The following is a 13,834-nucleotide window of genomic DNA, read 5'->3' on the forward strand; positions in this document are numbered from 1 at the left end:
AAAAGAAGCTCGTGATTGTTTTATTATTTAAATAGAATGCTAACACATTCTTCCTTATACATATTTTTTCATTAGTTTTTAGGATACCAAGGATAAACATATTTGCTATATTTTGCTTTTATATAAGAATATAGGAATATAAGAATTTTTTTTTATAATAATTGTAGTGAAGTTTGAACATAAAATATTTTGTATATTATCTCAAATTTCCCATTATTATTGGACCCACCATAGTGGTTCCAATGTAAACATCATAATGCCACAAGAAACTTTTATAAAAATAATAATAATAATAATGCCATAAGAAACTAAAGTAAAATATTCAAATCTCGATTAATCCTTAAGTCCTAATGTCCCAATTAATCCTTCTTCACTTTCACTCTTTCCTTCCGCTAGTACTAAAGTGAAAAATCTCAATAAAAAACGCACCCACCCAACACAACACAACACCACACCTAGCCGTATCCTTGTTCCTTAAATTACTTCCTCAACTCTCTCTATCCGATTCTTCAATAATATCACGCGTTTCTTGTACGGTATCCATCTTCGGGATTCTATTCATCATTCTTTTGCTTCCTTAATCAGCACGCGGATTCATGTTTCTGCAGCATCCAATTTGATTACAACCCCAATTATTCTCCAATTACTGCCACTAAATATTTGGTATCTCTCTTATTTATTTTCTTCATTTTCGGTTGCAGTGAAAGATGTTTATATTATAGATTTAGATAACGCGTGCTGTGGGATTTTGGGTTTTGAGTTCCCTGCTTTTTCCAACACTTTTGCTCCGATTTGGTTCTGATTAGAACAATTTTGCTCTCTGACTTGTATGGATGGGCAATTTGGAATAAATATTGCTGCTTTCTGTTCAAATATGTGCTTTTTTTTCTGATGGAATTTCTTTGCTCTGAATCTTGCTTTGCCGGACCTAGGTTTGTGGAACTTCATTTTTTTTGCTGGTTGTGTGTTTTTGAGTGCTTTGTTGTAGGGATAAGTGGTAGAAATTGCATAAAGTGTGTTTCTTTTGATTTGGGTTGTTTAGTTGTTAGTGTTGATCTCAATGAAATTGGAATGGGGTCTTGGCTCTTCGTTCAGTATATGCAGTGGTGCGGGGGTAAGAGTTGGGGCTTGTGAATTGTGGTGTTTTGTTGATGTCGTTTTCAATCACTGGAGGACATCATTAAGTGATTATAGACCCTTGTGATACTGGGACAGTGAACTTGGCTTGACGTTATTGTCTTATGATTGGGATTCCCTAATTGTCCTCTAATTTATGTTAAATACATGGATTGAACTGATGCATATAAAGTGAGTGATGGATGCAAATCATATTATCTGATGAAATCATTTTATGTTTTGACTTTTGAATATATTTCAGAATCTTTATTTTGGGGGGTAGGTGGGTTCAATAATCTTGTTAGTCCTTAGTTTGATATCCTTACCATTGATTTCCACTGTGGAATCTGTTTAGTAGATATATTACCTTGTGCTTTCTTTGGCAATGAGGCAGTTCTGCTTCTTGCTCTAGTGGTTTTAAATTTTAATTACTGTTTGGTAGCCTGTGTTGACACAGGATAGTTCCTAGAATAGATACTCTGTAAGTCTTAACCGGCTTCTGATTGAAGGGAAAAAATCTGTTTTTATTCTAGTTCTGTAGGTCTTGTTTCTCTTTTATGGTGCATCAAGTGTGTCTATTTTGTGTTTTATGGTTAGAGTATTCATGCCTATAGTCTTACCTTCTCACTATGTTGCAATAAGATGTTTTTGGGGATTTGTTTGTTTAATGATGTCTTCACTCCATTATGTGCAGGAACATCTGATTTTCTAGTGCATTGATGGCTACCCCAAGTAAATCAACACCAATAATAGCGTCAGACACTTTGGAACAAAAAGGGAAGACTATGACTGAATCAAACGCAAACATTCTTCAATGTCCTTTAAACCAGCAACTCTATAGCTCCTTAGATGGCCCAGTAGCAATCCTTTGGGATATTGAAAATTGTCCAGTTCCATGTGATGTGCGCCCTGAGGATGTAGCAGGTAATATAAGAATGGCTTTACGGGTGCACCCAGTAATTAAAGGAGCTGTTATGATGTTTTCTGCTTATGGGGATTTCAATGCTTTCCCTAGGCGACTTAGAGAGGGCTGTCAGAGAACTGGCGTTAAACTTATTGATGTTCCCAATGGGAGAAAAGATGCTGCTGATAAAGCTATCTTGGTCGACATGTTCTTATTTGCTCTTGACAACCCTCCACCATCCTCTATCATGCTTATATCTGGGGATGTTGATTTTGCACCAGCACTTCACATTCTTGGTCAGCGGGGATATACTGTAATTCTTGTCATCCCTGCTAACGTGGGTGTTTCTTCTGCCCTATGCAATGCTGGTAAATTTGTTTGGGACTGGCCTAGTGTGGTTCGTGGAGAAGGCTTTGTGCCCCCTTCGAAGGCTTTAGTGCCACCACGTGGAGGTCCAGTTGAACTTGCTGGACACTTTATGGGATGCCATATCAATGACAACTCTGATGGACAAAATGAAGAAGAAGCAATAGTTTATAGAGGTATGTCACAGAGCTATTATAACTCAAGGGAATTCTCAATGGTGTCACAATCTCTGTCTGAATACAACAATGGCACATTGAACACGACTTGCTTGCCTACAACTATGAGAACACATAGCCTTCCATCTGTATTGAATGATGTTCCAGGAGGGTCTATGATGCCTTCGAGTGACCTTAATGAATGTCAGTTATGGGTACAGCCTGGGGATTTAAATGGTCTCAAGGGGCAGCTGGTAAGGTTGCTCGAACTTTTTGGAGGATGCCTACCTCTGGCCCGAGTTCCAGCAGAGTACCAGAAACTTTATGGGAGACCTCTTTATGTATCTGAATATGGAGCAATAAAGTTGGTCAATCTTTTCAAGAAGATGGGCGATGCCCTGGCTGTGGAAGGGAAAGGGAATCGGAAATTTGTGTATCTCAGAAACTGGAAGGCAGGCCCAAGTGCTCCTCCTCTCTCTCTGGCAAAGAAAGACAAGAAAGGAAAGGAAGCCCAGGAAGAGAATGTGAATATTGTCACTGGTGGATGCTCTTCAGATGAGTTCTCAGATGAAGAAAGAGTAGTCATCGAAGAGCATGATGAAAGAAGTTGCATAGGGAAGGGGAATCAGGGTAGAGCTGCCAAATGTGAAATTGATGACCGTTTTATTGAGCAATTTAAGTATGAGCTGCAAGAGATTCTGGTAAGCTATTCTTGTCGCATATTCCTAGGTTGTTTTGAGGCTATATACCAGCAGCGTTACAAGAAACAACTGGAATATCAGAGATTTGGTGTGGACAAGTTGGAAGATTTGTTTGAGAAAGTGAGTGATGTGGTGGTACTGCATGAGGAACCAGTAAGCAAGAAGAAGTTCCTGGCTGCTGTAGGTGGTTAGAAAACTCAGCAACGGACTGCATCTACTTTAACCATTCTGATGTTTTAAACTTATGCTTAGGAATTACTTGTTCTCTCTAGCAACCTCATCCTTTTCTGTGTTTTTACTCCTTAGATGTTTAGTAAAAATGATATGCTGGGCGTATGTGTTTTTTTTAGTCACTGTCCTGCATGTATTTTTATCTTTTCTAAAGTTTGTGTTTTCTTCCAGTCTCTGCAGCCGATTAGCTACTTATAGGAGAGACATGTACGAGTAGTGGCTTTTGTACTTCTATCTTGTATTCTATCTCAATGTACACTTTTTTCATACATGTTGACTTTTCGTGATACTGATTACTAGTTGAACATCATTCCATTTATGGTTCTGTCCCAAGAAGTTTCAGTAGGAGTTGATTGACTATGGTCGTTACTGAATATCTTAATAAAAAGAAACTAAAGGGATTATCCTTTATGAAAATAAGGATCAACACCTACAGCTAGTAAGGAGAAAAAAAATTATACGGAATAAAACTTGTGTAATAGTACTTTTTTAAAGTTTAAATATCAATGTCTACCAATGCTTTTACAGTTTTTACTAATGTCATAAAAGGTTGCCACTGCAAATATGGTGGCTGACCAGCCAGGCGGCAGAGTGTGGTGGCAGCAAATCAATTATGTTTTCAGGTTCAAAGTGAAGCAACTCTTTACGACTTTCATTTTTTCACGTTTTTCCCACAATTATGGCCCCTCTACCGCGTATCTTAGTCAAGAAAGATAGAACGGCTTATTGACTTGTGCATTCCAAGTTTATAACTTCTCAAACAGTGTTATACCATGACCTGAAGCTTCTCCTTTGGAACCATGCCTTGCAAAGAGGAAATTTTCATGCATGACTATGAAATTGAAATCTGTCCTCAAAAAAACCCAATTCCAGGCACTGTGTGTAGGTGTGAAAGGTTCCCTTAAAACAATTTCTTAAAAGTATAGTATAATATAATCATCAACATTGCTCGTGTTTCTTAACTTAAACTGTGTGCAACGGCAAGCCAATGGGGATAATAAAAGCAAAGAAAACACTATATTTCTCATTTCTCCCAAGATTTTAATATATGGACACCTTAAAAGAGTTTCTCCTACTTCTAACAAATCCACAAGTCAGTGAGTAAATGAGAAATGCAAAATTGAAGCCAACTTGAAGAACCTAAAGATTGTTTCAGAGAGAGAACATATTTGGCGGAGACTGTGGAGAGCCACTCTCAAGTAAAAAGGTTCTACTGCAATACGACCGAGACGTACTTGAAGATGAAGCAAGATATCTTCCATCTCCGCTGTGAAACAATGCCTCATTTCTGAGCATTTTCCCCTTGCTTCTTCTGCCTCTATGCTGACTTCCCTGACCTTCTTCATCTTCAACTGCTTGTAGAAACTCACTGTGCATTGGTTCTGATGTCTCATACAGAAGCCTAAGTACCTGTTTTATCGAAGGCCTTGCCCTTCCTTCTCTCTGTGTGCACCATACTACTATAGAGATTACTGTTTGGAGCTGATCCAAGTCAAAAGACTCCCTCACATTGGGATCTACTAGCTCCAATAATCTTGTGTCTGATTCCATGTATGGTTGAGCCCATTCTACCAAATTCTTATTATCTTGAATGGCTCGTCTTCCTGTCACAATTTCAAGTAGTAACACCCCAAAACTGTATATATCGCTTTTCTCCGTGAGCTCTTGAGTAACAATATATTCAGGATCCATATAACCTGGAATTGAATTTAACATCCAAAATTAAGTATTGTCAATGATGGCTGTAGTTCCCTGGATATAGAACTATCCTCTGAATTGTGTACAAAGCCAAAATCAGTTAAGATAAATATAATGAAGAAAAGAATTTTATACCTGGAGTTCCCCGGATTTCGGTGTTTACAGGTTCAAAGCATACTGAGCCATCTTTTGAAGCTTGTGCAAGGCCAAAATCAGCTATCTGTGAAATGACGTAATACAGGAATAAAGGAGTTAGTTAATACTTACGGCATCTGATGGGAGAGTGTAGATTTGCACTATCCATCTATAACATCATATAAATTTTGCATTATTTTGAACTCTTGGACTACAAAAAGACAATGAATATTAACAGTAGAAATGGTGGCATGCAGTATGAGGGTCATCCAACCTTAGCAACGAAGTTCTCATCCAGTAAAGTGTTGCTGGATTTAATATCTCTGTGACACAGAGGAGGATCGCAATAGAAATGGAGGTACTCCTGCCCGAGAATGAGATTGAAAATTAAAATCCATAAAATAAAAGAATAAAGAAAAGAGAGGATTAAAAGCAATCATCCAGTCAATTGAACTAAATCTCGAAATTAAACCAATAAGAGATATTACCAGTGCATTGGCGACATCAATGGCAATTTGGATTCTAGTTCGCCAACTTAAAGGTGTTTTACCAGGGGCTGAACAAATCAACAAAATATATTAAGGGGTTAATAGGGAAAACAAGCTAAGATATTGATCTGTTTCCTCACTACTTTAATGCAATTAATTTGGTGCATAACATGTTTTATTGTCATGTTCAGTCTGGCTGAAAGTGCCGAGTTAAAAAAAGATGCAGAAAAGCGCATACATAAGATCCACGTGAAAATGAATACAAGCACAAGGGGGGAAGCTGGATGTTCCATTTGTAATCGAACCAAATATTATCGTAAATATGCTATTCAAAACAATATGTGAGTGTATGCGTGTGCGTGTGTTATGTTTTTAAGGTAGAACGATGTATAGATATTGAGAGGCATACAATGAAGATGATCTTTCAAGCTTCCATTTCCCATGTATTCATACATCAGAAACCTGCCATAAAGATGCAGAATGGTTTGATTCATTGGTAAATGATGTCAAAGAAGACAATAAGCACACAGAAACAGATACCTCTCACATTTTTTAATGCAAAAGCCTCTTAAAGCAACAAGATGCCGATGGTGCAGCCGAGCAAGAAGTTCAATTTCTCTGCAGAACTCATCCTCCCCCTGCTCAGATATTCTGTTCATCCTTTTTACTGCTACGATCAGTCCATCAGAAAATTGAGCTTTATACACAGTTCCAAATCCCCCTTGGCCAATGACAGTGCTAAAATCGTTTGTTGCCTTTTTTATCTCCCTGTAGCTGAATTTTCGAAACATAGACGAAGAACCTGTATACCACCCCCACACCCGCACCCCAAACAGGAAGCATAGTAAGAAAAAATAAAGTGCTGGTTTCAATATATCACTTCTAAGAAGAAATAAACAGAACAAGTGTGATCAACCAGAACCTTACCTTCCTGAAATTTCCATGTTGCACAAGGAGGTAAGGTTTTCGAACAGGATTTACCAAAATTATCAGGCTCGTCTAGCTCTCTGCTTTTCTGGCGAATTAGAACTATCAAGACTATGAGTGTGATAACAGCAACAGCTGTAACTGCAATAGCAATACCTGGAACTAATGTCAAATGATATGAATGGTGGTTTCCCTTTAAAGGCGCACTTAACAATGGATGACTTGGACCATCAGCAACCCGTGGGGGGCTTGGAGAAGCCTTAGGAGCAGGCAAGGGTGGGGATGACTCTGAAACTGGCATCACAAATGTAAAAGCATTATCAGCTAAATTTTACTTTATTGGTAACAATACACAGACTTCATTGTATCTGTAGAATGTATATTTAATAGGGTAAAAAGAAAACAAAAAGAGAAGTCATTTGGCACACATTAATTATTATAACTAGACTTTATACAGTTTGTTCAAGCATAGTTTAGTTAATACTGTTTTCTATTCTTTTACTGTCGTACCAATGGAAAGGGATTTGTCCAACGACTGTTTATTTAGTAAGAAATGATTATGAAGAGGATCTATAGCATTCTAAAGTAAAGATCTCATCTATTTTATCAGCTTCACATCATAATAAGTCTCAGACATAATTATATAATGTATGTAGTAGCATTAACACATGGAGGAACTCATGCACACAGAGAGACCTGAAGAGGTAACAAAAACCATCACAAAAAAAAAAAGAAAGCTGAAGAGGGACAGCATCAGACTGATTCCTGTTAATAAAATTAATTTAAAACTGTACCAGGAGGTATGAGAAGTCCTTGAACCCCGAAGAAGCAAATTGCAATGTCAATAATAGATGTCTCATCAACTTGGCTTGCTAGTGCAGCAAAAGTGGCATCACGACATGTACTTAGTGTTATATTATCTTCAATTCCGATATGATGCAGATAACCAAAGCCGGCATTTAAGCACTTCTTACATTTACTTTCCTCTCCTAGTGGCGCTTTGCAATTTTTTGTGACCTCCGTAAATCTGGGGGATTGCAGCATTTGGACAACACTAGTTCTCCCCTTGCATTCATAATTAACGGGAATTTTTGTCCCAAAACCACAAAAAGCTGTTGCATTTTGTGCAACTCCATTAAGTTCCAAGGTTTGAAATATGGTTTGGAGGCAGATGTCAGATGCATTTTGAGGGACCCCTAGGTTGCCTGTTGCATTAGCAAAACGAGCAACAGAAATTGCAACGTTAGTGTTAATGTAGCGACAACATTTTCCCCTGTCACCATGGTTAGAGCATAGGGAGGAAGCCAGTGTGAAGTTTGAACCAGTAAAATTCAAAGGGCAATCTGCAAAAGGAGCAGTGATATTAGACCACTAAATCACATTTATAATCCTTCACCTGTACTGCCAACAGTTTGCTACTAGTACATTTAAAAAGATTGACCAGTCATGTTAACTCCCATAAAGTTAACATGCACAATTCTAAAGATACAAAGATATCAGGTTTCATTTCATTGCATTCTTGCGGTATTTGTTTTGAATGCATAGTGAAAATTTTATTAAAAAATGTAACTTCCAAATATTCACTAATAATTTTTTTTTCTATTTGTCAATTCCTTAGCCATTTCCCTCATGGTAATGGTTAGAGAAACTGTAAAGAGTACAGCCATATCCTGTTTCTGTGACAGTATTCAGAACGCAGGACATAAAACTGTACCCTGAAATAAGTTCAATCTTAGTTTCATTTCATTGCATTCTTGCGGTATTTGTTTTGAATGCATAGTTCTTTGATTATTATTGTTTTGTGTTTACGTTCACAATATGTGCACCATGAAATTTTTTGGCTCCCTGCCCAAGTCATAATTCCCCATGTATAAATCTTGAATATGGAAAAATAATGTGGAAGAGCATCTATCTGAAATGGATACTGGTAACTGTTTTGTATCACCAATAAATACCTTCACTTTCACCACAATTCTGAACACTTCCATTTTAGATAGTTTATAACCATTTAAAAGTACCACAGAGGATGCCAGGTGTGCAATGATAGCCTTATCTAATTTCTAATCTATAGATTAAATGTGGTCAAATGTTTCTACTTTCTGCTCTTTAGAAGGTACTATAACTCCGTGTCCTCTATGAGCAAACCTAGAGTAATTGTGATTTTGTAAGAGCAGTGGATTGAAAATTCTCAATACTAATTTCTGCAACCATTCTGGTGGTAAAAGCATTTGTTATGACCACAACTCCATCAAGATACTTGTTCTTGTGTTCAAGCAATATTAATTTTGGGAAAACAAGGTGAGAGAAAAGTTATTAACACATTGACAAAGTGCATAAATGTCCAGATTCATTAACACCTGTCAATCCTTTTTCTCATCCCTTTTATTTTAGTTTCCCAATAGGTCAAGAATGCAATGCAACGGGGAAAATCAATCATAACTACTACGACCAATGAGTAAATGCTGCAAGAATATCAAACACAAGTTCCAATTTTTTTCACATTCACATTAATATATACACATACACCCATTCTCATTCATTCCTAACTTGACAGTTGACACCATTCCTTACCCCCAAGATGGGTAAAAGAGATTCCACAAATCAATGCACCAGCATCATAACAAGGCGAAAGGGTGAAACATATTGAAGCAAAGCTACGAAAGAAAAGAACTTTAAGAATGAACTAACCAGCCATTATGACAGGAAGCTGTATTCCAAGAAAAGCCAACAATCCCACCAAAGATTCAAGCCAGCAGAGCATGGTGGAGGAGTTGGAAGAGAAGAAAGATGAAAATTTTATTTAAAGGCTTCAAGGTACAACAAGAGTGTGTTCATTTTTATGTGTCTTAAGTGTTAACCACCCCATTTTGGGAACACCATTTCACAGCTTCTTGCTGCTACAATAGGTTTTATTAGACTTTTGAGAAAGACCGGTGTGTGTGTGAGAGAGAAAGAGAGAGAAAGCGGGTTTGTTTGTGTGTGTGAATGAGTGAGAGTGAGAGGGTTTTTTGTACTTTTGTTTGTTTGGCTCTGAATAAATGCGCACTGAAGAGGAAGAACAACAATTTTAATTGATGCTTTCGTGGGGTACACCTTTTATTTTGTTTCTGATTCCACAGTACACCAGAGGCTCCCATTTCATTTTTGTCATTCCATGCCATGCCACTCTCAAAAAATGTTCATGTGATAGCTGTTCAGACCTCGAAGCTAATGCCTAATGACAAATACTATGCACCAAAATTCAAATCACACTAGTAAAATATGAATTTTTAAATTGACATTAAAATCTTAGTTGTTGAATATATATAAGGTAACTATTATTAAAAAAATTAACTAGTTGTTGAATAATAACAAATTTGATTTGTACGAAATCATGTATATATTTTTTTGTATAAACTTGATACCTGAAAACGTTACCATTGTTAAAATGGTACTGTGATTATGTCCTAACGAGTTCAGACAATTATGAAGGACAGACACTTCCGATCATGGTGCTGCTGCATTTATGAGGGTAAATTTGATTTACTACTATTTTATTTTCATTTATTTATTATTTTTGTGTGCAACTAGCAATGCACTTCTATTTTGGGCATGCGATTGGAGCTTTGTTTAGCCGCCGCCTTCTTTTGTCAATGCTAAAGCTTCAATCAAACACCTCCATTTTCACTTTTAGTACTTCAATAATTAATAATGGCTAATTAATTTGTTACAAGTGTTGATTATTTGCAAATATCTTTTTAGGTACATAAAATTTGTTTGGCTAAAATACATATTTTGTTTCTCATCTCATTTTTATTGTAGTTTAGTTTCTTAAATCTAAAAATATTTACTTTAGCTCTTTAAAGTGTTTTTTTTTTTAAGTATCAACAAAGTTGAGTATTCTTTTTTGGAATAAAAATAAAATTGTGCAGAGGGAACTTCCCAGTTCCAAAATATGGAGCGACAAGGGTACTCTTCTTATCCAAAGAGAAATCCATATCTAGTGTGTAACTATGATGTCAAAAACAAAATTACCTTTCAAAAGAGAAAACCTATTGAAAACAAAATATTTCTGTTAGATTGAGTTAGTCCTTTTATTAGATAAAAAAAAATTATCATGTCATCTAAAATTAGCATTATTAGTAAAATAAAGAAACTGATTAATATCCAATTCAATTTGATAAAAACTCTTTCAAGATCAATTTTTTTTTATAATTGAAGAGATCAACCTTAAGCTAAAAAAATAAATTATTAAAGAAGTCTAATTTAATTAGTTGATTCTAATTTTTAATTTATTGTAAAAAATTTAATATCGTTCTTGAATTCTTATGGATAATAAAAATGTATCTTATCTCGTTTGTTTGGAGTGACTCCACTCTCCAGCGTCGGCACACACTGAGATTCTTTTCTTATGGAATGTAAAAAGCCTAATCCTTTACGTGGTTACTGAAATTTGTTTTAGATGAAAGACAAAATAACACGGGCCTCCAATTCCAAGGTCATGGATTTAGTTGCATCAGCATGTGAGGTTCCGTGGGACTCTATCTATGAAACACGGACACTCCATTTTCTTATCGTGTCTGATGTTCGATATGCATCTGTGTCATTGATACGACACTCATACTATATTCTATAATTTAAATATTATGGATGTCCACGTGTCTGTGTTTGTGTCCGTGTTTCGTAGGACCCTATTACACCTGTGTTGCTACATACAACATCATACATGTGCCTATATTATGTGATGTGGTTGTTGCATTCCGTATACTATGGCTTAGAATGCCATTCATACTGTTACATTGGAGCATGTTTGTTTCTCTTTGCCCACGGGTTTGTCTATCAAACGTGTCCAAATTATTTTGCATTCAGATATTCATGTAATAGTCATACAAAAGAAGAAGAAATCATCACAAGTGTGACAATATTGGTATTCATATTTTTCTGTTTTATTTATTAACTGTTAATGGTATATACAACTTTGTGTTAGAGGAATAAAGGAGTTATAAGAATGATTTAATTTGTAGTGAAGGGAAAAAAGGAGTGAGAAGATATTGTGGGTTCAAATTTTTTAATAATAAAAATTAATAAATTGACAATTAATATTGAAGAATAAAAAATATAACTTATGCATGTAGTTGGTTAGATACTTAAGGAAAAACTTTGATATCAATAATGATTATATCTAATTTAAATATGATTATTTCTGATGAAAAATATATGTGGTCTAAAAAAATTATAACTTTGTCCTAGTTGTAAATTAAAGACTCAAATATGTATTTTCCATCAAATTTGGATCATTTTTATTTTTTGATTTCCTACATTTAAATTTGGTTTTTTTTATAGTTTTTCAATTTCAAAAAATGTTCTTTTTAGTTCTTGACTATTTTGGGCAGTTTAAATGTATAATTTATGATGGTTTTTTACTTCATGAGACTAAAAAAAATAATTTAAATTGATGGATAAAAAATAATTTTAAATTTAAGGGACCATAAAAATGACCCAATTTAAGAAGAAAAAAAAACATATTAAGTTAAATTCCTATGTTCATTTCACATTAATATAATATATTTTTATACTCTTTGGTGATTTGTATGATTACATATAATTCTTAACAAAATAAATATATCAATTATTTCGGTGATGCATTATTACATTATATACTTTTTTCTTATAGTATTTTTATTTGATTTAAGTGAGATTGTCTTTTTCTGGAGAGGATACTTGTAGTTTAGAAGGAAAATAAATAAATATATATTTAAAAAAAACCGTAACTGTAGAAAGAAAAAACTTGTGCACGGGTCGAATTGAAAGGAAATTGTACTTGGTCATTTCCTATTCCGTTTTCCTTTTATTTTTATGAAGTCCATTGGGAGCATCTTTTGAAGATCTGTTTTTTTTTATAAAAAAAATAAAATAAAATGAAAGGTTGAAGATCTGTTTTGGTATAGGTCCTTTATTTTTAAAGATAAAAATAAAGAAAGGACGAACTTCATTATTCATTTGTCCAATAACGAACTTCAGCCGAGCAAAGTGAGTAAGCCCGACAAAGGTATCAATTAAGAAATGTTAATGTTGATTAACGTGCAAAATCTAGCGGTTAGGGATAGAAAAGGCCAACGAGATTGGATCAAAAAAATATTGTATAATAAGTAACAATATGTGTGCCAGCTATCCTTATCTGTTTTGGCTAAATAATTCCAATTGAGAAATTATGTCTTGAAATATGCAACACAAATCATTTTTTTTAGTTTTAATAATTGAATTAAAAGTGTTTTAAAATTAAATAAAAATAAATTCAATTTTGATTTTACTCAACATGTATTATTTTGAAATTTATATTTAAAAAATGAAAAAACTAAAATACATGTTCATAGTTGTGAAACCCGATCTAGTCATTGACCAAGTCGAGGTAATGGATCAGTGGGTTAGTACTCTAATTAGTGGGTCACTAATTGACCATGTTTAATCCGGTATATATTAAAAATTTAAAATTATATATGTATTAATTATATATAAGTATATAATTAACATTATTTGAGTAAGAAAAGTTCATCCATACTCCAAAATAACAATTGATAATAAAAAGACATCAAAATGGCATTGTAGAGGTGATTCATTTTTCATTTTTTATTTTTAAAATCGATTAGGTCAAACCAGTCCAACCGGAATCTGGTGACCTAACCGATCGGGTCATCTCAGGTCAATTATGTGATTGATCCAATAGTGGAACCTGCTCGGTTAGGCCACCGGATCCCGGTTGATCGGTCGGGGCCGAATCGGATTTCACAACTATATTCATGCCAATGAGGAGTTGAAAAACTTATTTAAGAATTTAATTGTAAAAATAAGGATAAATAGTCATTTTTGTTCTTGAATGTGTAGAACGTCGACAAATTTATCATCAAATGATGAAAATTCAAATTTTAATTCCCAAAAGTGAAAAAGTGCAACAAATTTATTCATCCGTTAACTTCCATCTGTAATCATTAATGAAAGAGCCTACATGACACATTCAAGAACGAATTTGTCAGCGTTTTACACATTCATGGACGAAAATAACTATTTATTCAAAATATTATTTAATCTTCATTTTTTTCTCTTTTTATAATTGTTGCAAGTAAAACATTACAATAA

General features: G+C 34.7%; 2 protein-coding genes across 3 annotated transcripts; one reads left to right on the forward strand and one right to left on the reverse strand.

Moving 5' to 3' along the window:
* Nucleotides 1-305: 305 nt before the first annotated feature.
* Nucleotides 306-3,742, forward strand: LOC100818186 (uncharacterized). Of its 2 annotated transcripts, none has more exons than XM_003520009.5 (2): nucleotides 306-663; nucleotides 1,811-3,742. In XM_003520009.5, exon 2 carries the CDS (start codon nucleotides 1,836-1,838, stop codon nucleotides 3,432-3,434), a length of 1,599 nt encoding a protein of 532 aa, XP_003520057.1. In that variant the 5' UTR covers nucleotides 306-663; nucleotides 1,811-1,835; the 3' UTR covers nucleotides 3,435-3,742. The 2 variants fall into 2 exon arrangements, with proteins under 2 accessions (XP_003520057.1, XP_014621755.1); XM_014766269.3 differs by lacking the exon at nucleotides 306-663 and adding an exon at nucleotides 687-932.
* Nucleotides 3,743-4,473: 731 nt separating this feature from the next.
* Nucleotides 4,474-9,792, reverse strand: LOC100809641 (probable receptor-like protein kinase At1g49730). Its single transcript, XM_006574825.4, has 9 exons — nucleotides 9,410-9,792; nucleotides 7,516-8,064; nucleotides 6,722-7,015; nucleotides 6,335-6,596; nucleotides 6,204-6,256; nucleotides 5,795-5,862; nucleotides 5,581-5,670; nucleotides 5,307-5,391; nucleotides 4,474-5,170 (listed from the first exon to the last, which is right to left on the reverse strand). The coding sequence occupies exons 1-9, from the start codon at nucleotides 9,480-9,482 to the stop codon at nucleotides 4,626-4,628; spliced, it is 2,019 nt and encodes a 672-aa protein (XP_006574888.1). The 5' UTR covers nucleotides 9,483-9,792; the 3' UTR covers nucleotides 4,474-4,625.
* Between the last annotated feature and the right edge of the window lie 4,042 nt (nucleotides 9,793-13,834).

The sequence above is a fragment of the Glycine max genome, chromosome 2, assembly GCF_000004515.6.
Source record: "Glycine max cultivar Williams 82 chromosome 2, Glycine_max_v4.0, whole genome shotgun sequence".
Lineage (NCBI taxonomy): Eukaryota > Viridiplantae > Streptophyta > Magnoliopsida > Fabales > Fabaceae > Glycine > Glycine max.

Bases quoted from the DNA above. Each gene is read 5' to 3' on its own strand.
- LOC100818186 (XM_003520009.5), top strand. From the start codon at position 1,836: ATGGCTACCCCAAGTAAATCAACACCAATAATAGCGTCAGACACTTTG.
- LOC100809641 (XM_006574825.4), bottom strand. From the start codon at position 9,482: ATGCTCTGCTGGCTTGAATCTTTGGTGGGATTGTTGGCTTTTCTTGGA. The intron at 8,065-9,409 runs GTTAGTTCATTC...CTCCTTTTGCAG, and splicing joins GCTTCCTGTCATAATGGCTG to ATTGCCCTTTGAATTTTACT. The intron at 6,257-6,334 runs GTATCTGTTTCT...TCTTTATGGCAG, and splicing joins TGCATTAAAAAATGTGAGAG to GTTTCTGATGTATGAATACA.